This window comes from Phoxinus phoxinus, assembly GCF_949152265.1.
Source record: "Phoxinus phoxinus genome assembly, chromosome: 5".
NCBI classification, from domain to species: domain Eukaryota; kingdom Metazoa; phylum Chordata; class Actinopteri; order Cypriniformes; family Leuciscidae; genus Phoxinus; species Phoxinus phoxinus.
Window position 1 is genome coordinate 16657186 of NC_136880.1, and position 27422 is coordinate 16684607.

The 27422-nt window shown below is 41.4% G+C and overlaps 2 protein-coding genes across 2 annotated transcripts; one reads left to right on the forward strand and one right to left on the reverse strand.

Annotated features, from left to right (window-relative positions):
* Positions 1 to 659: 659 nt before the first annotated feature.
* Positions 660 to 10825, reverse strand: LOC306998190 (glutamate-rich protein 6). Its single transcript, XM_079612062.1, has 13 exons — positions 10381 to 10825; positions 10147 to 10299; positions 9972 to 10049; positions 9543 to 9601; positions 9194 to 9304; positions 9011 to 9103; positions 7748 to 7917; positions 7311 to 7384; positions 7014 to 7183; positions 6677 to 6759; positions 2853 to 3008; positions 1734 to 1956; positions 660 to 1581 (listed from the first exon to the last, which is right to left on the reverse strand). The coding sequence occupies exons 3-13, from the start codon at positions 10000 to 10002 to the stop codon at positions 1321 to 1323; spliced, it is 1431 nt and encodes a 476-aa protein (XP_079468188.1). The 5' UTR covers positions 10003 to 10049; positions 10147 to 10299; positions 10381 to 10825; the 3' UTR covers positions 660 to 1320.
* Positions 10776 to 19627, forward strand: LOC306998189 (uncharacterized protein). The gene is made up of 5 exons (XM_079612061.1): positions 10776 to 10847; positions 10991 to 11144; positions 16424 to 16546; positions 16713 to 16828; positions 16905 to 19627. The coding sequence occupies exons 2-5, from the start codon at positions 11036 to 11038 to the stop codon at positions 19326 to 19328; spliced, it is 2772 nt and encodes a 923-aa protein (XP_079468187.1). The 5' UTR covers positions 10776 to 10847; positions 10991 to 11035; the 3' UTR covers positions 19329 to 19627.
* Positions 19628 to 27422: the final 7795 nt, after the last annotated feature.

Consider the following 27422-nt stretch of genomic DNA (forward strand, 5'->3'; position numbering starts at 1 on the left):
AAAACTGGGGTCCTGAAACTGCAGCCACTCCCGTTGTGCAGGAATACCCTTCTCGGTAGCCTACTACAATGCCAATGCAGATTACAAGTTGTTTTTTTTGTTGTTGTTGTTTCATTTTTTTTTTTTTGGGGGGGGGGGGGGGGGGGGGGGGGATATATGCCGCATCCTTCTCACCTTTTTTACCCCTGACCTGTTTTCATGCCTGAATCTAGGTTCACACTAAGGATGATAACTATAACTACAGGGTTCGACATTAACGTTTGTCCAGGACAAGTTGATTTTTTGAAGGAGCAAGTGAAAGATTTTTACTTGGCCGACCGGGCAAGTACCCTGATTAAAACTTAAGTGACAAAAAAATAACTAGGGAGGCATCGAAACGCGAGAAAGATTCTGATTTGATTCAGTGTAAACAGTGATTTATAATGGAAAGTGTAGGCTATTTCCGGTAACAATGTCAAGCTGTTGAGGCTCGCTGCCTGCCTCTCTGTGAGACAATTTCATGAAAAAAGCTAAACAAATATGTATATGACAAACATGTATATAATTTGCGGGCATCAGGGAGCCACTATCAATATGTGGGAGACTCCCAGACCTTCCGGAACGCTTCTGCAAATGACCGTAACAGCACATAAAGAAACTCACAGAAAAAAAACATACTAAGGAAGAAATTAAAAATGTTACGTTTTTTATTTATAACATGATATAATAAAATAATGTAACACGAGCAAGGGAGCTGTTTTGACGTGTATTATCACAATTGCAAAAGTTACAGTGATTTAATAGTTTAATAAACAAGTAGTTCATATTAAGTTACTTACATTTTAGACACAATATTGATTGTTTTTGTTCTATATTCAGATATAAGTCAAATAAATGTGTGATGGCATGAGGGTGAGTAAATGATGAGATCATTTTCATTTTCGGGTTTACTGTACCTTTAAGATTTTCTTTCTGTGGTCACTTTTGATGGTGAACCTCTATTTATTGTTAACTTTTTGTGTGGTTTGCCAAGTTTGTTAAGGTATATGGTCACATTTACTATTGATTGACATATTTTAGCAGGCAATTTAGCAGTCGTTCCGACAAGACTCCAAGCCATCGTAATTTCAAGTGATTGCGAAAGATTTCCCCACGTATATTTATTTCTCAGTGGGTTTAAGTTGCTCACGCAAATTTGTCACATTGGTCACAGCAAGCTGCTTCTGTGTGAGCTCTGTGCTTCATAATCGCTACACTATTGACAATAGACAATGCAACCTTTTTGCCCATGAAATTTCGCTAATGCGACTGCACCTTAGCATGTCTTGCGTGAGTGCCAGTTCATGGACAGGCCTGCAGACAGCGCTGGATAAAGGCCTTGTCTGGCTCTTCCATTTGTACTCTGTGGCTCAAACGCCGCAGCCTTCGGACCAGCGAGTGAAGGAAAGGTGGAGGTCTGATCCTCAGATGTGTGAGGCTGGATGGGAAGGCTTGGCACTGCTGCAACCGTATCAGAGCCATGTGAAGGCCAACCCTGCATGCCAGCAGAACTAGTTCCTCTTTACACATGAGGGGTTGACGAGGAGTGTCGTGTTCTTTGGACTGTAAGCAAAGACACGGCAGACAAAACACTTAGCTGGACCAATCTGAGTTGAGTAATAAGTGTGACTGATCAAGAAAATGTCTCAAAACTCTCATATGAATAGCTAAAATTGGTGGTCAGATTAAAAGACAGGACTTGTGTACTTTCTTACCGACTCGCAGCTGCCTACTCTGAACCTGGCTTGCTGTCCTGAAGCAAGGAATGACACAAACACCAACTGTTGGCCGAGAACCCGGACCCCTATGTTTCTGTTGAGCGACAGAAAGAGTGGTCTCAGGGGTGTTGGTGTTTGAGCCAGGTCTGTCCAGCTCCACGTTCTGATCCTTCTCCCGCTCTCATTTAGACTCCGCCCACCCCACGCATCCATACTCAACCTGCTCCACAGGACACAAGAGCCACGTCACAGGTCACTGAACTTTATATTATATACTAAATACAGTTTAGCGTTCAATTTCAATTTATAAAGGGTTAGTTCACCCAGAAATACAAATTTACTCTAATCCTCATGTCGTTCCAAACCCACAAGTCTTTTGTTCTTCTTCAGAACACAAATGAAGATATGTTTCCTTTTACGTTCATCATGTATTAAAAGCCCACAAAACCAAGACTTTCACACATTAAAAAGTGCAAAAAGACAAGTGAGAACATTTGAGATTCCGTGTGTGTGTGTGTGTGCGTGTGTGCGTGCGTGCGTGCGTGTGTGCGTGCGTGCGTGTGTGTTTATATATATACACACACATATAAACAAACTTTTAGATGCGATTAATCGCGATTAATTGATTTGACAACACTATTATATATGTAATGCAGTGCAATGTAATTTAATCTGAATTACATAATCAGATTCCAAAAATGTTGTACTAGTAGTAATTCGATTATATTATGTTTTAAAATATTCGTAACCAGACTAGTTACATTTTTATTGATTACATATTCACACAATGGCAGTGAATAATTCATAATTTATTGTTTCCATTACTAAAAATAAGTAGTATGTTCATGCGAAACAGGACTGTAAAGTTAAGTGCTACCGAATAATTTGAAGTGAACGTAAACAAAACATAAAAATGGACATTAAAAACACATTTCTCAAATTATCTTCTTTTGTGTTCCTCAGAAGAAAGAAAGGTACTTTGCAACGACATGACGGTGAGTAAATGATGACATAATTATAATTTTTGGGTGAACCATCCCTTTCTGGTTTCAGACTTTCCCCTCCTCCCCTAGATCAAGAATCAGTCCATTTGATATATGAGAAATTTGACCATACCAAATGCTGCCGTTGCAATGGTAACAAGTGGCTCTGCCATTAGACTGAAAGAGGGCTCTGACTGGACAAAGAGACGTCGTCATGTCATCCCGCACGATACAGATCCTTTCCTTCTTACAGCTGAGAATGATGACAGCCAAGTTTCCTGAAGGATAGCTAATGCCATGACAATAAGGACTATCAACAGCAATAGATAACAAATTAACTAATTTTCAAATCACTGTAAAATCATCTTATCCCAAGGTGTCACACCCTGTGTGGATGCATCAAGATTGCACCATGCAAAAGTTTTACATTACCAATGTCATTGAAGAAATACCCTATTTTTATAATGATATATAGTTTGTACCACAATCCAGCCTTTTTTTTGTACAGTATAAATAGTAATATAGTAACTATAGTTAGTGTCTTTTAGTGAAATATAAAGTCACACTACAATCCCAGATATGACTAATTACTCATTTATACCTGTAAAGCCTGACATATGAAATAATAGTCTGAATATGGACAATGGAGAATATGGAGCTCAAACTTTAGGAGGAAAAAACACCTCAATTTTATTCAGTGGCCCAAATTGAGCAAAAATATGCAATTAGATGCAGTTGCTGATATTTATGTGGCCGAAAAATAAGATGAAATTCTGATAGCTTGTAATGTAAATCAATGAGGTTTTATAACAGTTTTGCAAATTACTTACACAATATAAATTTAAATATCAGATTTTACTTTGTATCTCCCAATAGTATTGTAACATGCTCTGTTTTGCATTCATTGTGTTTTGGTTCTGTTTTCCCTGTTCTGGGGTGCGTTTCCCGAAAGCATCTTTAGCCAGATCGCAAGTTCTGTCGGTATCATTATAGTTCAGCGAGTCTGTGTTTCCCGAAACTATAGTTCCAACGAACATTCGCAAACAGCATCGCAAAGTTGACTGGTTGGAACAGCAGATCTAACCTGTGGTTAGAATAGAGAAACCTCACAGGACGTCGGGTCCTCACTCCGGACTGTGCACATGTTGGAGAAGACAGACCACTTGAGGACGTAGAGGTGTCTAGTGGATGGGGCTCTAGCCTCAGAAATAGTGTTTAGGACTCTCGCGGAGAGGTCCATAAGCTCCTGTCGAGGGGCCAGGTATGGAGGGCCCACAATTGGGTTGAGGGTGAGAGGGGAACCGGCCACGAGCTGCATCAACTCGGGAAGCCATGGCTGGTTCCGCCAGAAAGCGGATCACCAGAAGGGCTGCACGTCTTTCCTCCCTGATCCGTCTGATGACATGAGGGAGTAGCACAACCAGGGGAAGGCTGGAAGACTTCTTTGCCTCAGAAGACAACTCTCACTGCCCAACATTTATCTCAAAGGACAGGGAAGCGCTGGCCCACAAATGGTCCAGCCTTCCCCTTCCCCTGGTTGCGCTACTCCCTCAGGTCATCAGACGGATCAGGGAGGAAAGATTAGGCCCAGCATCCTCTGAAAGGCTCTGAGGGAGAGTGAAACCCAGACTCTGAAAGATGCCCCGAGCTGCTGGGTTGCCAGAGCGCTCCAGCGTTGGCATTTGGGCCAAACCAAGAACTGCTCCCAGGAAGGCGATGCACTGGCTGGAAGCACGTGAGCTCTCAGGCATTCCAAAAGGCTGTGAGTGTCTAACTCGGCCTCTGACTGGGCTAATACGAGCCAGTCATCAAGGTAATTCAGGATGCACACTCCCTTCTGTCTCAGAGAGGAGAGGGCCGCATCCTTGCACTTTTTGAAAGAGTCTGGTGCCAGCGACAGCAGAGCGGTCTAGTAGCACGTTCACATCATCAACAAAAACATTGTTTTCAGTTGCCGAGCTGTCAGCCCTGTACTCAGCTGCAATGCAAGGACTGGGGAATCCTCTCGCTGCAGGGAGAGTGAGCAACGTGAGATATGGGCATGAGCTCACTTTTCCATTCACTCAGCCCTGCGACTCCATTGTTTCTCCGTGTCATGCTTCTGAGAGGGAGAGAACAAAGGGGAATGAGGGGAAGAGCCGCTTTCTTTATGGAGAGTGGTCCGCTCTCGCAGGGAAGCGAGGCTCACACTCCTGCAGCGAGAGCGTCCGTCTTTGATGAATGCGGCTTGGCGTGGCCCTGGCACGTGACATGCTCAGGGGCGCAACGTTTTAAAACAAACGCTGGTGAAAAAAGAGAAAAATATGCTCTATAAGTCTCATCTGATAGCCGTTGTGAGGTTCATTCGACGGCGAGAAGGCTTCTTACATTTACATTTATGCATTTGGCAGACGCTTTTATCCAAAGCGACTTACATTGCATTTCAAGAACACATTTACATTCTTCTGTCTTGTCTCAGAGTCTAGTGAGGAGAAGATCTCTTCATCGCTGAAAGGGAATTATTCTGAGATCCTATGGCGAAATTCCCGCTTAATATAGACAGGTAGCCCTGCCCATTTCGGCGTGCTTAAGCCATTGGCTTGTGCAGTTTCACTGCGTGATTCAATAAGGCTTCAGTATTCTGAGAAAAAGGAGTTTTCTCCAAAGGGCCTAGGGACGCAGTATGAGTGAACCATATCAATAAGGAACCATAATTGCGATTCATCTTTCTTGGTTTACCACTAGCACATGCCTATGATTCAATAGATGTCATCATTGTACAGTCTACATACACGTCGTGCCCAAGTTTATTAGATCCATGTCGTACAGTGATTTGTAATGATCCTGATTGCCAAAATCTGTAGGTCTGTAGCAGGCTTTAAAGGGATAGTTCACTTTAAAATTAAAATTCTGTCATCATATACTCACCCTCAAGTTGTTTCAAACCTGTATGAATTTCTTTCTTCTGCTGAACACAAAGGAAGATTGAAAAATGTCAGTAACAAAACAGTTAACTAAATAAATTAAGTATTTTTTTTTCCTACTATGGAAGTCAATGGGACCTGGTAACTGTTTGGTTACTGACATTTTTCTAAATATCTTCCTTTGTGTTCAGCAGAAGAAAGAAATTCATACAGGTTTGAAACAACTTGAGGGTGAGTAAATGATGACATAATTTTCATTTTAAAGTGAACTATCCCTTTAAGTGTGGTTAATTTCCTGAGTTTCTTCCCTGTGATTCTCCTACGTGTTCCTAATGGAATTTACTATTAAAGTCTCTTTTTGTTATCCTTTGTGATCATTCGTTTACAATAGCCTACACATCGCCTGACAAAATGTTTTACTAAGATATTTAAATGCTTCGTTTTATGATCAACGCCATGTATTTTTTTTATTGTGGGGGCAAAATATAATGCAATGCAATGCAATGATGATTGAGAGCTGAACAAATAAAACAAAAAGCCGGAATGTACCATGCTTGATACTCACTTTTTATCATGACTTTTCTAAAAAATATATACGTATGGATAATTAAGTAAAGCTAAGTTGCTTCAGTCCAACAAGTGTTCATCTTGAAGTATTATTAACAATATAAAAGTTATGTTTACTTTATAAAAATCAGTAAAGACATGTGTACCACAACCTGAAGGGTAACTATTTTAGAATTTAACTAAAAGGGCTTTTACTTTCTAAAGATATAAAGTCAATGAATCAATCAGATGACAGAAGGCATGTATATTGTGTACAACAGGTTTTTCAGCAAAGTTTTGATCATGTTGATCATTTAGAAGCCCTGGAATTCTGCATATTAAATATAATACAGTAGGCTATGAGCATAGCCACTTTCACACAGCTATTGAAGTTGAACTTCATTGTCCATTCTGTTTGTCACAGAGCGGAAATTTGTATTTGACACTGGTGACATATTGGTACTTAAACGTACCCACATAGTATTCCAGATTATATCTTAAAGGATACAAAACTTGTGCAGAACCATCTGGAAACACAGTAAGAAATTTATCTCCATTAGAATAGTACTTCTCCAAGAAACTTGAATTGTTCTGAAAAAAGAGACCAGATGTTTAGTTTAAGGACTTCATTATGGAAGCTTGATCCACCACGGAATAAAAAAATTAAAAGATAATCCCACAATTGCGTGTTATAAACTCAGAACTGTTCGATATAAACTCGCAATTCTGAGGGGAAAAAAGTCGCACTTATCTTTTTTATTTTGTTATTCCGTGGCGGAATCAAAGCTTCTTTAATACCATGATAATACGACTTTCTAACAGAGTCAATTATTATGGTCAGTTACCTGGTGATGAGTTAAGCCAAACTCAACTGACCCCAGTGCAGAAGACATATCACGTGTCCATTGTCTGGAGATGTAGTCCACATCCATGTACTCTTTAACTTTCCAAAGATCCTCTTTGGGTGTGCAGTCAGAGAGACGGAAACTGATGACTGAATTATCATGAGGCGCATCTGAGGAGAGAAATTATTCATTTACCCCTCAACATGCTGTCAGTTAATGATATCTTAGTAATAACACACACACACACACACACACACACACACACACACACACACACACACACACGTGGATACTCACTGTTCTTTGATACCAATACACTGGAATGATCAGCTCTGTCATATCTCTGTCTCTCTCTCTGCTGCTGTCTGAAACTAAGCCAAAGGAATGATAAGTATAAACAAAATCACATATTTCAGTTTTCATAACAACATGCTCAAGTAACAACTTCAACTTAAACTTTTTTTTATCGTTTTGCAAGAAGTCTCTTATGTTCATCAAGGCTGCATTTATTTATCAAAGTACAGTAAACACAGCAATACTGTGAAATGATATTATCATTTTAAATAATATTTCTAAATATATCTTAAAATGTAATATATTCCTGTGATGTAAAAGCTGAATTTTCAGCATCATTTCTCCAGTCTTCAGTGTCACATGATCCTTCAGAAACAATTATAATATGCTGATTTGCTGCTCAAGAAACATTTCGTATAAAGAAACTGTACCAATCAAACCTGTGTTTTTCTCTTTCTCTTGCTTTATCTTGTAGCTCTCCGTCCTCATTGATGAAGGGGTCATCTAGTCGACCAGGTCCGATTGACTGTGGCTCAGAACGTCTCATAGACAGACGCTTTTCATGGACCACAATCTCGAACAACTCTCTGTAGTTCTCACAGCAGAAGTCCTGAAGTCCAAATAGACATGCATAGATTCAGGAAAAGTGTTGAAGCAATAAGGGCAGTGTTGGGGGTTCACACATTACAAGTAACGCAAGTTTTGTAATCAGATTACTTTTTTTCAAGTAACTAGTAAAGAAACACATTACTTTTGAATTTACTACAAAATATCTGTTGTCATTTAAAAAAAAATAAGTAACGCAAGTTACTTTGTTTTCCCATTTATTGACTGACACCTCTCCTGTCCATGTTGAGAGAAATCAGTATAAAGTATAACAAGACTAAATGTGAGCAGGCATTTACTCATCTCACTTGCACAAAAACAGATTAAAAATCCTCAAAATGAATGAAAAAAATGCAAACTCAGAAAATGAGATTCTGAAGTGTGCATTCGGCCACGCACGTGCATGCGACAGGAAGTAAGTTCACAAGACTGTCCCATGTCTTATGCCAAAATGCCAAAGTGTAGTGCTCTGAACACACACTAATAAAACTAAAACTAATTAAAAAAAATGTCTCCATTCTGTCACCTGATGGAGATTTGGTTCCTTGCCACTGTCGCCTTTGTAAATTTTGGCTTTTGGCTTTCTTAGTTGGGGACACTTAATATTCAACAATATTATTGATCTGCCTGCATTGACACCATTATATGAGAACTGAACTGAGCTGGACGATGAAATCACTGTTTTAAATAACAAATGATTTTTACAGCAAATTAATCAACACTAAACTTACTTATGCTGGACAATGACACTATTTTCTTCTAGATCTGCTGTACAGCCAAAACAAACTTTGTTGCGTTATTTTCCTGTTCTCACTGTAAAGCTGCTTTGAAACAATCTGTACAGTAAAATGCACATAATAAGTAAAGGTGACTTGACTTGACTTTACTTATAAAAAACAAACAAACAATCAAGCCCAGCACAGGTGAAAAAAAGTAATGCAAAAGTAAAGTAACACTTAACTTTCCATAAAAAGGAACTGCCCCAATTTGTTACTTTTTTAGAGAGTAACATATTTAAACGCATTACAAGTAAAAGTAACTTTCCCCAAAACTCAATAAGTGTTTGTGTCGTCTATGTCCTCTCTCAATAGACAAACCTCTCGAGTGTCCGCAAATCCTGGATCCAGAGGAGGCCAAGCTTTCAAACCACAGAACTGACAGCATATTGGAGAGTCCCGTTGAGGTTGGGGCTGATGGGTAAAACACACATTTTTAATTCAAAATAAATAATTTTCTAAGACTACACTTTTAAAATGACAGAATTCAAATGAATAGGCAACCTGTTGACTGCACATCCACTCCTGGGACTCTCTTTTGTATCTTAGGACTCCTGGAAGCCCATGACAGAGATCTGGCGAGGATTCCAGTGTTTGGAAATACTCCTGCTCCATCTGCTGGACAGTACAGAAAATGGTGTGGTGGAGAGACCGTAAGGGTGAATAAGAGAAAGAGAATAAGAGAAAACAAACACATTTTCATCTCTCAGTTCAAGAGAGATGAACACATTTTCTTGTTGCACTGAAATGTTTAAACATAATAAAGAGACTTATAAGTGATGTGGAAAAAGTAAACACTTTTTTTTTTTACAAAGCTTCAAAAAATTATCAGAAGAAAATAAATGTTTCTTACACAATCAATATATTTGATCAGTGTTCCAATCTCCGAATCCATCACTGCAGAATCAGCATCTGATAATGTGAAAAGTAACTTGAATGAGCACTCAATTATAATTATCTTTTATGGGTCTGTGATACACATCGTGTAGTATTATTTTCGTGTTTTAGTTAGATGTCTTAACATCAGAATATAAGAAACAATGCAATTTGATCTGTTGTTTATTCTTGCATGCGAGTTTAAAATATTCCACTTTTTGTCTCAACAGATTTTCTTTAGCTCATTGATATCACTTTGATGAGTTGTCGAAAAGTAAAAAAAAAGAAAAAAAGAAGCATATTTATACAATAACTGTACAAACAATTACAAAACTTAGCAGGTTTCTGACATCCAACACTCTATACTAACCAAAGTCTGCAAAAGATGATGGGTTCACATGCTCACCTGGCTGAAAAGTGTTCTCTTGATTTTCCATATCACATGGGTATTCCCATACTGTCTATAGGCAATTCTGATGTAGGCCTATGGGAGCAAATATTCAATGGTCTGGATTAATTTTAGCCTGTAGTTTCTTGTACACTGTATGGGACAATTACTGTCACTGAAAATACTGTCTAACCTGATGGAAAGAATAGACTATTTGGATTGTTCCACAGCAGTGCACTGAAGGCATGCACCCAGCTCAGTGTTGATGGTATCCATGGATATTTGAGAGGAGTTGTCCAGCCTGTAATATCAAACTCTGTGGGAGACCGTAGTGTTCAGACCAGTGCTGTTCAGTGCAATTATGATCTTTGCACAACTATTTTCGCCATTAGGTCATCTATAGTCTATTTTATTAGTGTTCTCTTACTATATGTTTGTATTTTATGTGTAAATATCCACAAAATGTCAATCTAGTCAGGACACAGTAGCAACTCTTAGCAACTATGCAGCATGGAAATAACCATCCCTGCAACCGGATACAACACCTTAGCAACGCCTATGTGCATGGGACCTCTATAACGTTACAAATTTAAACTTTTAACGACTGTTTGAACTTTCAGTTTCATTAGCTATGCCAACGGAAAAGTTTGCTATATTACAATTTTTTTATAGGCGTACACACGTTGTTAATGCTAGAAATGTTATGTAAGATAAAAAGTCGACAAATAAGTAACCAGAATAAACTTTTTATTCATTTGCTTATTTGCGGAATCCGGCTTCTTAATGCAAATGACGCTCGTAATTACATTTTGGAGAAGAAAAAACAACAACAAAAAACAAAAACACGAGAAACACGTAGCCTACAGACCAGCATTGAATCTCGCGTGGGCACAGGTGATTTTACTTATGCGCGATAATTTACGTAATGTGCAAATGCTTAAAAAAAAACACACATTTCATTGGAACACGTAGCAGAATGGCGTGTGTGAAAATACGGCAGAAACTGTTCTTTTTTTTCACATGCATTATTTTAATAGAGTGCCGAAGTGTGCTAGAATTATCTGGAACGCAAGAAACAATCGATGGAGGGAGCGGGATTATATCAGAAGAGTCTGTCAGACTCAGACCACGAGGGATTTGAAGAGGCCTTATCTAATTTTGAGCGACTTGGTGACGACCCCAGTGTTTCAGGTAGGCCGTAATGATCGCTTGGTTTAATTTAATTTAGGCTATGCTTAAGTCCAGTTTAATGAAGGGGGAATTCCACATGTGTTTGCAAAGCCTTTCCAGTTTGTTTTATTTATTTACTTCTGATGCGTGTACCGGTACTTTTGCCCTCTCTGTAAGTATAATAGGCCTACAGATAGCCTACTTGTAGGCTCTGGTAAAAGTTGATTTATTATTAAACAACAAAAGTTGTTTATTTTTTTTAACTCCAGTTAAAAATAGGCCTGAAGAAGTATGGGCTGAGGCTCTGACATGTACTTAAGTAGAATTGACATACTCATTACTACCTGCTGTTTTAGTGTCACGCTGGTAACTGGACCTCAAATCATAATACTAAATAAAGTTGTATTTCAAATTTTGTTAGTAGGCTACCTGTCAATATTTCCATCAGCATGTCTCTGGGACTGTCTCCAACTTGTTGCAAAAATTCCACCTCTTTGTAATTTGTTTGCACATAATGTAAATTAATTTCAGTTACATTTAAAGTATTACATTATGACCAGATGTTATTTTATTTTATCTAAGTTACTTAAATGCTCTAGATTTAACAACTATATTTTCTAAATTGCTTGTCAAAATTCGTATAATAATAATTACATGACAGTCTTTATAGAAAAATCCTAACTCTGAATATGGCTGCATGGCTCACGCCGATAATATCATGATACAGCAATTCTGCGATGATCAATATATAGCTTGACAATCCTTGATCCATCATGATATCGGTCTATGGAAACAAAATGCCTGTGAAAAGGTTAAGTACCTTTTTATTTTTTTTATTTTTTTTATTCAAGTCCAAACTGGTACAAAGTTTTTCAGTTTATAAATTAAATTTAACATGAATTAAAATTAAACATTTTATGCTTATACTATTTAAAAGCTTAAACTTGTATTCGTGTGTAAACTGACACATTTAACTGCTTATCAACTTTTCTTTATATAGGCTAAACCTGGTACATTTTAAAATGTTTAAAATTACCTCTTTTATTTAAACCTGGACCATCTGTGTTTACCAGCTTACTTAAAATAACCATGGGATGTAGTAGTGTTGTCAAAGGTACCATCTTGGGTATGTGACGATACCAGAATTTCCCCCTAGCATTTTGAGTGCTGTTGAGCGGATTCTTAAACGCTTCTGATTTTCCATTGTGTTCACGCACTCAACATAGCCTATGTCTGTGATTGGCTACAATGATCAACGCTTCAAAAACATGTTGTAAAAAGACCTCTTTGATGCTCTTCACCTAGCGCGTGTGCCACAGACACACACGGGAGCGTTTGAAATCAGGCGTCTATCATCCATCTTCTTCCGCTTATCCGGGGCCGGGTCGCGGGGGCAACAGTCTAAGCAGAGATGCCCAGACTTCCCTCTCCCTAACCACTTCCTCTAGCTCTTCCGGTGGGACACCGAGGCGTTCCCAGGCCAGCCGGGAGACATAGTCTCTCCAGCGTGTCCTAGGTCTTCCCCGGGAAGGCGTCCAGGAGGTATCCGGAACAGATGCCCGAGCCACCTCAGCTGACCCCACTCGATGTGGAGGAGCAGCGGCTCTACTCTGAGCTCCTCCCGAGTGACCGACCTTCTCACCCTATTAAGCCGATCACCCTAATAGCACCCTATTATCAGGCGTCTATCAGCGGATCCCTAATGTACACTGATAGACGGAGCCGCTGATCGACACCTGCTTTCAAACGCTCCCATGTGTAGGCCTATCTGTGTAAGCGCCATAGACCGTATATAAACTAGACACAGCGACCCCATAGGTTTCAACTGAGAAAAGTGAAGTCAATTAGAAGCACTCACTTCCTGATGGCTGAGCGTAGTGCGCAGGCTCAAACTGAGCTTGACGACGTAGATGTGTCGTGAGCAACCTGTCTGACAGCTGTAAGTCTTCTAGTAGCTGTGCCGAGAGAAATCTGAATCATTCCCTTCAGAATCTCGCAGAGACGGAGAGCGTGAGTTTTAGCTGTCCATGAGCTAGCAGCAGGAGCAACTTTATCACTCTCTATGGGCTTCTCCCTTGACTTTATCGGCCTTTATGCCTCCACATCCCCCCCGATTGCTTGTGAGATTCTCCGCCGGTCTATACGGTAATTTCTCGACTGTGTGACAGTCCCATGGTTATGACGCAATCGTTAGCCTATTTTTACAAAAACTGATTCTACGGGGCCATAACGTAAGATACAAGGTAATGGAGCCTTTTATACATTGTCGTGTTTCTTTAGAAATAAATAATCGACAAATGGAGTCTTTAAACGCCTCAGATGTAAAGTTATTCGCTGTCAAAGTGACACCAAAATGAATGGGAGTCAATGGAATGCTAACAGGAGGTGATGGCTTGATTGTTTCCGGCGGATGGATTACCCACTTGGTAAGCGCTCTGTGAAGCGCTCAAATTATGTTTGTCCCATCAATGATATAAAAGCCAAAGTGGGTCCAGACTCTGGACTTGAAGATGGCTGGGGTATCTATTGATTATCACTGCTGTCCACCATCCCGTTAATAAGAAACTTTTTCTTAGGCTAGTTAACTTGTTCACGTTTCCCTCATTCATGTGTTGAACGCCACCTTTAGGTGCTCATGAAGTAGCGATGCTGGGAACAGGGCACCTTATTTTATTTATATTTAGAGCACCTTATTTTATTCATCATTATATCGATAATTGACGCCAGCATATCTATTCTCATATTGCATGGATAATATTGCCCTATTGATATTTTGTTCCACCCCTAGTGCTTTCATGGTTTAACTATAGTAACCATGGTTTTTGGTTTTGTATGTGGTAAAACATCATCCTTTTTTTGTAAGGGTTGTCTGCCCCATAGCTCCCTCTAAACCTATAAGACATGTGAATATTTGTTTTGCTTAATTACTACTGTAACTTTATAATAGATCAGTAGTTTTTAACCTGTGGGGGGCATTTTAAGATGACTTAAAATTCTTAAAATTAATTTAAATATAATTCATTTAATTATTACTACGTTAAGAAAATAATTTATTAAAAACAATTAAAACCAAGCATCTCCTCTCTCGTATGTACGTATTCTTTGGTGGTTTCGGAGAAGCCCAAACCGTTTCTCATCGCACTGTGTGAAACCTAGACTGAACGGTGGCCCAAAACACACAACTTCTTCATTAACTTAGGATACCCAAACAACACATTTCAATTGGATACCCAAACTACATCTTTCAATTGGATAAAGAAAACCAGTGTCTCAAAGTTTTGATGGATGACGATTGTAATGAAGGTATAGACTATTACAGTGAGTGACATACAGGAGTCATACATTAGGCATGCGGTAGTTCATTATTATTAATGCAAACAAACAGTGTATGTGCATTCTCGGCTCACTGATCGCTATAACATCGTATTTGTTCATGAACAGTTCAATTTATTCGCGTAGGTGTAAAAATGTATTTACTGTGAGTGTTTTATAACGGATGATTGCCGAAGTGTGTTTAGGAAGAGTCTGTGAGGATCAGTGGCACTTTTGTACGTGACCATCAGACGATTGCTTGTTCTGACAGAGGAACTGTTCACTGATCGACCCCGCCTTCAGATTGCTGAGTTTCCACAATTCAGAAAGTTTTTATTTTTCATTTGTATTTTGGTGTGATTAAACATTTAGAAATATATATATTTATATAAATATTTCCCCCTCCGAAAGTCCCTGCTGGCGAGGTAGTAATTTTTCAAAGTTCAGGAACTTTCGGGGGCGGGACTTGTGCGCTGAGCATGCTGATTGGTTGTTCACGCCGCATTTTGATTGGATGACTCCACGCAGCATTCTTTTTTAACCGGCATTTTTAAATATCTATTGCGGTTCGTGGCTTCATGCAGTAAGAGTTGTCTGTCTGCAAATATGGAATTTAATTTTAAAAAGAAAACCACAGCTGGACCGACGACAAGGTTCAGGCTTTATTAAAGGAGAACTCCGGTCAATTTTAACATTGAGCTCAATTTTTTGTAAATTTGGAGTGCTGTCAATACAGAGAACAACGACAAAAATCGGTGTTGCCTACACCGTGTTATCCTCTTTTTAAAATTTGCACCCTATTGACTTGAATGGGGCACGTTTTAAACCTGCTTTTATTTCTCTTATCATCCTTGATGTGTCATTACAAGTGCCCAGCCATGTTAGATGATTCCTTCAGAGTGAACACGAGTGAATCTGACTGCAGGAGATGTGAAAGATATTAATAAAAATGTTATATCAGCCAGCGCACATACCTGTATTTAGTTCCTGTTTTCGGTCGAAGTCCAAAGTAGTCAATTGTCGAGTTGACGCGCATAGGTTTAGTTACTTAGATAACTTAGTTACTTAGCGTGAACTCGACAATCGACTACTTTGGACTTCGACCGAAAAACAGGAACTAAATACAGGTATGTGCGCTGGCTGATATAACATCATTTTTATTCCTATCTTTCACATCTACTGCAGTCAGATTCACTCGTGTTCACTCTGAAGGAATCACTCAACATGGCTGGGCACTTGTAATGACACATCAAGGATAAGAGAAATAAAAGCAGGTTTAAAACATGCCCCATTCAAGTCAATAGGGTGCAAATTTTAAAAAGAGGATAACTGTGTAGGCAACACCGATTTTTGTCGTTGTTCTCTGTATTGACAGCACTCCAAATTTACTAAAAATTGACCGGAGTTCTCCTTTAAGTGTATTTGTGTAACGACATTTTCTGCGTGTTCGTCCCAGCCGTCTCACGGTCAATGTCCGCATCGTCTAATTTTATAGCATTATGAGCTATCTGAACACGCTTTAGTATCAGTGCTCGTCTCTTTTCTGCCGTTTCTTAATTACCTCGTTAGTAAACCAATACATCACAAACAACTGCAGCACAGTTTGAATCTCCTCCATACTTATTATAAATGTGGCGCTCAAAACTGACTACTGTCCGTCCAGACTGGGAGGAGCAGTCGCGCGCAGTTTATAATCTCCCCGGTACTTTAGACCGCGATGTAAACGCAGAAAGCAACCGGTCTGGGGCGAAAAAGGTTCCTGGGACAAATTGTTCCGGGTAATTTCGGTGGAAACACGGCTTAAACCTCAAGTAACAAGCCTGGTTTGAAAATGTAAGTAGAAAGTACATTTGTGTAAAAATGTAAGGAGTGAGAATAAAAAGTTGTCATAAAAATAAAAAGGGAAGTAAAGTGCTGATACCAGTAAAATCTGAGTACAGTATGTATTTGTACCTTGTTACTTCCCATCTCTGCTTGCTTGCTTACAGGGCAACTAGTCAGTTCTTCTGAAGCAGCCTGGGATGCCATGTCTCCAAAATTGAGGTGTGGTGATGATCTCATGAAGTTGGAACTTAGTGGTCCAGAAGTAGCACTAATTGAGCTTTGTCGAGGTAACCCATTTATTTGTTTACTAAAGAATTTGATGCCAGCTCAATAGCTTAGTTTGTTGCATTAGTCCTTTACTGTCCCACTCAAACTTGAATTTTAATGTGAACTGCATAAGGAAATATCCATGTGATTTTTAAGTCTTAATCCCCTTTTTTATGTAAATCACAGGTAATGGTGCACCTGTTCCCCTTGCCAAGTTGCCACCTCACTGTGGACACACCATTCCCACTTACAGTGGTCTTGTCTATGCTACACCCTATGATGGATGTGGTATCATGCAACAGGTATTGCTTTCTCCATTCTACTTACTGTGAGCATAGCATAAGGAGGACCAACCTGGATGTTTATGATGTTTTTCAGGGAGATAGTTATGTGATGCAGATGCAATGGCAGGGGAACTCAGCAGTCATTTCTTGTCCTATGATCTCTACAACTGCAAATGAAACCTTCCTTGGACCTCTTAGTCCTGCATATCTGCAGATTCTTCACCCTCATTCTCCTCTTGATGCACTGAGTTTAGCAGCAGACACAATGCTAGAACCAGCAACTACTGAAACTGGTGAACCATCTACCCCCATATCCCAAGATATGCTCCAACCTCAACCTCCTGGGTACCCTCAAAGTTTTTGGCCTTACTACTATCACCAACATGGCAAACCAAAGCCCCCGGAGAAACCAGTTCTAAACTCTATCCCCAACGACACATCAGTTGCCCAATCACCAACCCAAAAGCCTCAACTTCCAGGATACCCCCAGGACTTTTGGCCATATTACTACCACCATCATCATCATGGAAAACCAAAGCCCCCAGAGAAACCAGTTCCAACCTCTATCCCCACTGACACATCAGTTGCTCAAGCACCAGCCCAGAAGCCTCAACTTCCAGGATACCCCCAGGACTTTTGGCCATATTACAACCACCACCATCATCATCATCATGGAAAACCAAAGCCCCCAGAGAAACCAGTTCCAACCTCTATCCCCACTGACACATCAGTTGCTCAAGCACCAGCCCAGAAGCCTCAACTTCAAGGATACCCCCAGGACTTTTGGCCATATTACTACCACCACCATCATCATCATCATGGAAAACCAAAGCCCCCAGAGAAACCAGTTCCAACCTCTATCCCCACTGACACATCAGTTGCTCAAGCACCAGCCCAGAAGCCTCAACTTCCAGGATACCCCCAGGACTTTTGGCCATATTACTACCACCATCATCATCATAGAAAACCAAAGCCCCCAGAGAAACCAGTTCCAACCTCTATCCCCACTGACACATCAGTTGCTCAAGCACCAGCCCAGAAGCCTCAACTTCCAGGATACCCCCAGGACTTTTGGCCATATTACTACCACCACCATCATCATCATCATCATGGAAAACCAAAGCCCCCAGAGAAACCAGTTCCAACCTCTATCCCCACTGACACATCAGTTGCTCAAGCACCAGCCCAGAAGCCTCAACTTCCAGGATACCCCCAGGACTTTTGGCCATATTACTACCACCATCATCATCATGGAAAACCAAAGCCCCCAGAGAAACCAGTTCCAACCTCTATCCCCAATGACACATCAGTTGCTCAAGCACCAGCCCAGAAGCCTCAACTACAAGGATACCCCCAGGACTTTTGGTCATATTACTACCCCCATCATCATCATGGCAAACCAAAGCCCCTAGAGAAACCAGTACCAACCTCCATCTCCAGCGACACAGTTGACCAAGCACCAATCCAGAGGCCTCATCTTCCAGGATACCCCCAGAACTTTTGGCCATATTACTACCCCCATCATCGTCATCATCATGGAAAACCAAAGCCCCCAGAGATGCCAGTTCCAATCTCGATTCCCAGTGACCCATCAGTTGCTCAAGCACCAGCCCAGAAGCCTCAAATTCCAGGATACCCCCAGGACTTTTGGCCGTATTACTACCCTCATCATAATCCCCATCATCATGGCAAACCAAAGCCCCCAGAGAAACCAGTTCCAATCTCGATTCCCAGTGACCCATCAGTTGCTCAAGCACCAGCCCAGAAGCCTCAAATTCCAGGATACCCCCAGGACTTTTGGCCGTATTACTATACTCATAATCCTCATCATCATGGCAAACCAAAGCCCCCAGAAATACCAGTTCCAATCTCGATCCCCAGTGACGCATCAGTTGCTCAAGCACCAGCCCAGAAGCCTCAAATTCCAGGATACCCCCAGGAGTTTTGGCCGTATTACTACCCTCATCATAAACCCCATCATCATGGCAAACCAAAGCCCCCAGAGAAACCAGTTCCAATCTCGATCCCCAGTGACACATCAGTTGCTCAAGCACCAGCCCAGGATCCTCAACTTCGAGGATACCCCCAGGAATTTGGGTCAAATTACTACACTCCTTACCATCATGGCAAACCAAAGCCCCCAGAGAAACCAGCTCCATCCATCCCCATTGCCTACCCATCAAGTTCACCAGCAACAACCCAGAAGCTGCAACCTCCAATGTACCCTGGAGATGTATTTCCTCAGAATAACGATTACCACAATTATCCTCTTTATTTGCAACAGCTTTATTCGCAATACCCCGTTCAACCTCCCAAAACCCCTACCATGACACCTATAACTACCACCCCTCAACCCTGTACTACAACTGCAGCTGCTGAATGCAAACCGTCAGCCAACCAGCCTCTCAATGACCCACCCCAGTACTATATACCACTCAGTTCAATGTTTTCTGAAAAATACCCCATCACACTACATTTTGTAGACTTTTCAGAGATTGCAGCTGACTCTTTCCCGTGAATATTCAGAATTCGTTTAGTAATGGGCTGCACTTGGTTTGAAAGATTGCTTCCTGCATTAATGCTAATGTAGGTTGTGTGGGTGTATATTTAGTGATTGCAAAGTGATTCCTACTTCCAACATCAACATGCGGGTGTCTGCTTCATTCTGTTATAATTACCTTAAATAAAATACATTTTGTGAAATGTACTTTTCAATGTTCTTTCTTAATCCCAAGTGTTTTTTTAATGTTTTTTCTTTTATTTCTGATACCAGAAAATGAACGGTGTTCTGAGTGATGATTATTAAAATGCTTGTAATGCTGCTTTTGCTTGGCATTATTTGCTAGTTCAGTGGCAACATCCCCATAATAAAAACAATGAATTTCAGCGGTTACCATTTTTCATAATGCGCTGTAGGCCTGCTTTATAAATTGCTAATAATTGTAAGGGAACCGGGTCAATTTAGCACAAAGGGAATTACTATCCTACGGGCCATACCTGTCAGCTCTGCAGCATATATTAATATCCAAACTATAGTGAAAACACTATTTATTAGTACAATAACTTAGATCAGTAGTTTAAGACCTTAAATTCGTAAGCAAGAACAATTCTTTAAAATACAAACAAGACTGTTCTTTGTAGACTCTAACACACAAAACTAACTCCAACACCTCTAACTCAAGCACACACACACACATTCATACGAGTTGCATAAAGTAAGTGAGGAAAGAATTAGATGATGAAATTCCAAGTTTCTAGCACTATATGACATACACTTACAAGACGTGACCTGCATGAACCATCAATCATTAATTTAACCCTTCTAACGATTTAATGGATTTAATGTCACCGAAAGCAACAGATATGAGCTGCATTTTATTGATCATCAGCTAACATTTCAAAATCAAAGACTGCAATAAGAGAGAGCGGCAGCCCTGCTAAGAATTACATTTCTTTACTTTTAATGAAGATTATTATTATTGTGTGTTAAAGCATCTGCGACTTACTTTCACTCTGTTTTGCGATAGTTTGCACGTTAGCTTGACGCTTGATGAATAGATCATCATCCGCAGTTATGTGTGTTGCAGCGCTCCGTCATATCTGACTATAACATACAGCCTGTAACACGCTTTCAAAATAACATGCTTTTTTTTAAATAAAAAACAAACGGTCTAATCATAGATTTTTAAAAATGCGCTACACATGGCACTTTAAAAACCGGATAGTTTATTTGTTGTTCGATTACGGATATTTCACGTCATGTTCGAATGCATATTCGAATATCGAATAAAAAGTGACAGCCCTAGTCTGGAGGACGTGTCTGGATTGATGTCTTGGGCGGCCAATCACGTGGTGTGTTGTCGGATGGATGAAAAGTCTCGTGGATGTTTGAAATTGGAAGCGCGCTTTGCTGTTGAATCGTTGACCGAAACTTTGCAACAAAACTTAACTTGAAATGTTAAGTCTCTGTTGAAACCGAGACTTTCAATAGAAAAGAAAAGAAACTAAGAGAAAGAAATGTTAGATGGCTTGAAAGACTTGCAAACTTTTACCCATTTTCTTCTAGAGTCTATTTTCTACATGGCTACTCTAAAACGTCTGAATCGTCTTCTAATGCTTGATGCACTGAGTTCAGCTGCAGACATAATGCCAGGGCCATCTACCACTGAAACTGGTGAAGAGTCCACATCACAATAAATGCTCAGACTCTTGGGTACCCTCAAGAATTTCTGCAAAGATTTTGTCCTTACTACTACCCTCATTACCATTATCCTGGCATGGGTTATCCCAAAGCTAAGCCAATAGGCCCTCCCACCAAACCAACTGTTGCTCAGGCGCCAACCCAGAAGTCCCCACAGCCTTTCTGTTCCCAGAAGTTTTGGCCATATTACCACCCTCATTACTGTAACAAATTAGCTCAAAGAAATATGAATAATAAATCATAACTTGTTATAATTAATTATGAATATTTGGATCAGTTGTTAGAATTAACTTAATGTAGTAAAATTAATATTAAAATGAATTAACCTGCTCATCAAGTTCGCCAGGCAGCAACAACCCATAACCTGCAACCCCCGATGTACCCTGGAGATGTATTCCCTCAGTATAACTATTACCACAACTATCCTCTTTATTTGCAACAGCTTTATCCACAATACCTAGTTCAACCTCCCAAAACTCCTACCATGCCACCAATAACTACCACCCCTCAACCCTGTACTACAACTGCAGCTGCTGAATGCAAAACGTCAGCCAACCAGCCTCCCAATGAGCCACCCCAGTACTATATACAGTTGTAATCAAAATTATTCCACCCCCATTTCAAAGGTTTATTGGCAAAATGTACAGACTTCCAGCTGTTTGCAATAAACAAATCATACAAAAGTAATTGCAATAGCTCAACACAACAAATGTTCCTAGTGGTTTTCCCAAATTCAACTGAAAATGCAACTTTTTTGAATGACTTCTGCAGTATAAAGATTGTTCAACCCCTTCATGGCAAGCATCTTTAGTACTTAATAGAACACAATTCTTCTGTTATAACCTGCTGCAAACGAGATGTATAACCAGACACCAGCTTCTGGCAACGTTTCTTAGTAATCTTAGCCCATTCCTCGTGAACAATGGCCTCCATTTTGGTAATATTCTTGGGTTTGCGTGCTGCAACCGCCTTTTTCAAATCCCACCAGAGATTCTCTATAGGGTTCAAGTCAGGTGACTGTGATGGCCACTGTAGAATCTTCCAGGACTTCTTCTGCAACCAAGCCTTGGTGGAATTTGAGGTATGCTTGTGATCATTGTCCTGTTGGAAGGTCCAATGACGCTCAAGCTTCAGCTTCCTCACTGATGGCATATTTTTTTTTCTCCTAGGATTTCCTTATACTTAAATGAATCCATCTTGCCTTCCAAACGCTGCAGGTTTCCAGTGCCAGAGGATGCAAATTAGCCCCAGAGCATCAGTGAGCCACCATCATGCTTAAATCTAGGCAGAGTGTTCTTTTTAGCATATGCTTTATTATTCTTCCTCCAGACATACTGCTGATCCATAGGGCCGAAAAGTTCCAGTTTTGTTTCATCGCTCCACAAAACAGAATCCCAAAACTTCTGTGGCTTATCTACAGGTGAAACTCGAAAAATTAGAAAATCGTGCAAAAGTTCATTTATTTCAGTAATTCACCTTAAGTTTGTATTTATTTATATAGCACATTTAAAAACAGCAAACACGGCTGACCAAAGTGCTGAACAATACACAAAATAAAGAACAAGGACAAACCACACATTCATGACAGAAGCTCACAGTGAATTAAAAGCTAAAAAAAATAAATTAAAGGTTTTAAGAGAGGGTTTAAAAACAGTTAGAGATTGAGCCGCTCTGATGTAAACCGGAAGGCTGTTCCACAGCCTAGGGCCAGCAATTGCAAAGGCTCTGTCCCCTCTATTCTTTAACTGTGATCTGGGGACAGCCAAAAGTCTCTGATCACCAGACCTAAGGTTTCGTGTGGGATTGTGTAGACAGTGTAGCTCAGACAAATAGCTGAGCTACTGAGCTAATTCAACTTAAAAGGTGAAACTAATATGTTATATAGACTCATTACATGCAAAGTGAGATATTTCAAGCCTTTATTTGTTATAATTTTGATGATTATGGCTTACAGCTTATGAAAACCCCAAATTCAAAATTAGAATATTGAGAAAAGGTTTTCATAGCTGTAAGCCATAACCATCAAAATGATAACAAATAAAGGTTTGAAATAGCTCACTTTGTATGTAATGAGTCTATATAATTGATTTGTTTCACCTTTTAAGTTGAATTACTAAAATAAATGAACTTTTGCACGATATTCAAATCTTTCGAGTTTCACCCGTATATGATTTTGAGCAAATTGGAGCTGACCTTTCTTGTGGTTTTGGGTCAGTAGGGGTGTGTGTCTTGGAGTTCTGTCATGCGTTTAGTACGCGCCTTACTGTGCAAGCTGAAACCTTAGTGCCTGTTGCCACCAAGTCACTCAAGAGTTTTTCTCAGCTTGTCTTCTCAGAAATCTGGTTGCAGCTATAGCTTCCTTTTTCTGCCCCATCCAGGTAGTGTAACCACAGTTCCTGTAACTTTGAACTTGCAAACTATGCTTCCAACAGTTTCTTTAGGATAATATAGTGCCTTCACTATCTTTTTGTATCCTGTTCCATGTTTGTGAAGGGCGATGATATCTTTTCATAACTTTTTAAATTAAGCCCTTGATTAGTTGGATTTTCTAGAGACAACACTGCTTTTGCAGATTTGTGCCTCTATTCGGGGGGTTGAATAATTTTGAGACTGCAGAAGTCATTAAAAGTTGCATTTTCAGTTGAATTTGGGGAAACCACTGTGTTATGGTTGAGCTATTTCAATTACTTTTGTTTGATTTGTTCATTGCAAACAGCCTAATCAACACAGGAGGAGCACATTCAGTTAATCAACTAAATTAGCAAGACAAGAGATATATATATACGGCAGACTTACCACTGTTCGTTGACAGTTTTCCAGCATTTGGTACCGGCCTAAGTTCCCGAATTGATTCGTCCTCGGGGAATCAATTTCCGCAAATCCTCCGGCCAAAGGAGTGATTCTCCTCTGCGATTCCTTCTAGTTATCGTGTGAGCTTCAGCCCAAACAACGCGTCCCTGCACTCCGAAGCCTACCCTCGCCACCGCCGCCGAAACATCTACGATTTCCTTTCGCATCTTTATCTAATCCGGCCCATTGAATCATCCCTGCCATAGAGAAATGGTCAATAAGGCCCGTCGAGCACTAAGCTCGCGTCTTGGGCAATTCAGCCCCCTTCCTGTGAAGGAACGGGCCTTCCTCCAGCAGCAGGCCTTCGGTAAGCCAGGGCCACACCGCAGATTCAGTCCCGGCTAGTTCACACTATACACCCCCGTCGGCTCAACCCCGTGAGAGCACAGCTCAAATCCTTCTCTTTTTCTGTCCCTGGTTGAATTTTCTTTTCATAGTTTAGGCTATCGGGATCAATATTGATCGGGTGAATACACATTTTAAACAGTTCCCTTTCGAGAGGGAACTCTCACTGCATCGATGGCGCTAATGGGAACACCTCAGGTGTGACAGGTATCTGAAATCACTATCAAATCACGGAAATCATATTGACCGGCGACAGCCCGTGAATCATTCAGTGTGAATGATTAAGGTGCGACCTGGAAGTATAAAAGGGCAGCTTGCAAACATGACAATGATCTTTTCGTCTTCAGGGACTGTTCTGTCTGAAAGCGCTTCAGTTACGGTAAGAAAAATGAAATGCACAGTGAAAGCAAAACATTGCTTCCAGAAGTGTGCGTACCTGTGCCTAAGATACTTGGGTGAAGAGCACGCACGGGCAGTTCTCGAGGGTGCTGCCTGTGCAAACTGTGAGCTTTTTCCTTTAAGAACGCTCCGCTCTCATCTCGTTTAGCATCTGGACCTTGTGGTTCGGGTCCCGCATCTTGGGGTTACCAGATGGAGCTCGTTGATCATCTTGAGAGGGGGATATCCCTCTCAGATAATCCGGCGGCTGACAAGGGTGAGCTGCAGGTGGAGGATTTCTCTCCTCTTAGCCTAGCAGTGAGTGCTCTGCTGGATCAGCAGGTGATGGCTGACGACAGTGATGATAATCCTTCTGAACCCTCTCAGCCACTCTACCTAGTGTATACTTAGCTAGAGGATGTTATGGATCGCGCTGCGGTTAGGCTGCAGTTGCCATGACAGCGTGCTATGGGAGAGATCGCTTGAATGTTTGAAGATCGTTTTCTCCCCGGCCATAGACCACCAGCTCGGGTGAGCCTTCCATTCCTTCCAGATCTTTATACCGAGATTCGAGAAGGCATGGAAGAACCCATAGTCCGCCCGCATCCATCAACATCAGCGGGCTAGTTTCGCTGATGTTGAGGGGATAGAGGAACATGGGTATGTGTCGATGCCGCCCATTGAAGAGACGTTTGCGAACTATCTCGCATCTGAGAAACGATCATCGACACTGAGAGCTCCATACCCTGCCATCCAAACCTTTAAAAGAAAAATTGCGTTTGAATGGCAGAGCATACACGGCAGCAGGTCAGGCCGGTGCTGCCCTGCACACCATGGCGGTGTTGTAGGCGTATCAGGCTGATCTCCTGGGGGATCTCAACCAGGGAGCAGGGATGTCCCCTGAGGCGGTTGCTGAGCTGCGCCGCACCACAGATCTTGCTCTCCGGGCCACTAAACAAACCGCTGCCGTGATCGGCCGGACGATGGTGGCCACGGAGAGACATCTGTGGTTAAACTTGGCTGATATCGGGGAGAAAGAGTAGGGCTCTCTGCTCAATTCACCAGTTTCGCCCTCAGAACTTTTTGGTACCTCCGTGGAGGCGGTGGTAGGAAAGTTCAGAGAGGCTAAGGCGTGCTCAGCTGCATTTAGGACCTGCATACTGCTGAGATCCCAGACATGCAGGAGGGCCTGGCCCATCATGGTCCAAGGAACGTAGACAGGGCCAGAGATCCAGCGTCGCCTCTTGTGCGCCCCCTCCATGGAGGAGTAGGTTGCAGAAGAGGTGGGACTCCCGCTGGAAGAGCGATTTAAGGGGGGTGATCCAGCACAAACGCACAAACGTTGGTGATGGATCACCTTCCCTGAGGGCGTAATTACCTCTTCCACAACTCCCTAGGCGCTTCTTAAATCAGGCCTGAGGTTGGGCCCATGATGAGTTGATATACGTTATTCTGATGGCCCACCTTTCCTTGGTTAGTGAGAGTGCCTCTTTCAGGCATGTATTGGTGGTAGACCCTATGGTCATAAAGAAATGTGTGGTGAGTCTTCACTTCGCATGCCGCAGGGGAGTAATTTTTGTGTGCAACTAACACTAAAATGTATCTCTCTACAGACATTGTTCCCTGTATAGCTATGGGGTCATATCAATGTCTAATTATTCAATAAATTATTCTTAGGGCCCTGAAGTTCCCCCTGTTAGGTGGCTAGAACAATAGTGAGAAGCACGAGTTATATGGGCTTCATGTATGTGATGGCTTCCCTTTCTTTCCCTTTCTCCCGCTTCTAAGGATGATTTTAATAAAATGGTAACATTGTATGCTGCCGCTTGGTTTATTCTCTAAGCACATCTGTTTTAGCCCTTGGGCTATTAGCCACCTTATGGTAGAGTAGTTTGTCTCCTATCTTAGTAGATTTCTCTCTAGAGACTGACGCTGGAGCTTCAGATAGACCTTATGCCCAGCCCACGGTGCCGTCTGACATTTTTCTGGTGTTCCTCCGAGCCTTAGGTAGATCTACGCTTATAGCCTGGCCCTCACCAGGGCTGCCTCAAAAGCTGGCCTAGGCTATACTAGGGATAGTGGAGGCGTTCTGCTGAAGCATTCCTGCCTCTGGCCGTTCACTATGTGAGCATAGGATTTTTTAGCATCGCTAGATGACAGCCTCCTCCCATAATAGGGAGTCGTTCGGGCAAGGCCTGTCCCTTTCTCTGCATTCGGGGGTGCTAAAAGTAATTCAGGTTGGTAGTAGGCATGATTTGTTAACGATCTAGGGTTAGGCCTCCAGCAAGGCCTCCCCAGTACAATGGGTCTTTTCAGGGAAAGGTAAGGCCATCTTTCACTCTGCAAGGAGATTGTTTTGTTTGCCAGACCCCACCAAACAGAGCTAGCATATGGACTTAGGGCTCTAGAGTAGGCCCCACTCAGCTCGCTTAGCTACTGCTCAAGCGATGGGTTGAAGGTTGTTGGCTTGCAAGCGAGCCCCACTCCCCCATGCGTATAGATGGTAGGCTCCTCCGTCTGGGGCCTCCACTGAGGCGTATGTTGTACTCCCCTTGCTTAAAGGGTGTTGCGCTCTTGCTGAGTACACTGCCATGGGCAATGTGTTTAGGCACCAGGATGCTGGAGTCGCTGTACAGCTTATCTGCAGACGAAGGCTGCGCTGTTAAGTAGTAGGCCTCAGCTGGCCTCCTTGACTGGGCAGCCCCCAAGAGGGCGATGTAGGCCAGCTTAACACATGTGGTTAGTCTTATTGTTTTGGGCAGTAGACTCACTGATGGGTAGTAGGCCTTAAACAGGCCTCCTCGGAAGGTGACCAGGTAGCTAGCCTTATTAGGCCTC

Bases quoted from the DNA above. Each gene is read 5' to 3' on its own strand.
- LOC306998190 (XM_079612062.1), bottom strand. From the start codon at position 10,002: ATGGAAAATCAAGAGAACACTTTTCAGCCAG. The intron at 7,918-9,010 runs GTTTGTCTATTG...TTTGGACTTCAG, and splicing joins GATTTGCGGACACTCGAGAG to GACTTCTGCTGTGAGAACTA. The intron at 7,184-7,310 runs GTGAGTATCCAC...TTCTCTCCTCAG, and splicing joins TGTATTGGTATCAAAGAACA to ATGCGCCTCATGATAATTCA.
- LOC306998189 (XM_079612061.1), top strand. From the start codon at position 11,036: ATGGAGGGAGCGGGATTATATCAGAAGAGTCTGTCAGACTCAGACCAC. The intron at 11,145-16,423 runs GTAGGCCGTAAT...GCTTGCTTACAG, and splicing joins TGACGACCCCAGTGTTTCAG to GGCAACTAGTCAGTTCTTCT. The intron at 16,829-16,904 runs GTATTGCTTTCT...GATGTTTTTCAG, and splicing joins GATGTGGTATCATGCAACAG to GGAGATAGTTATGTGATGCA.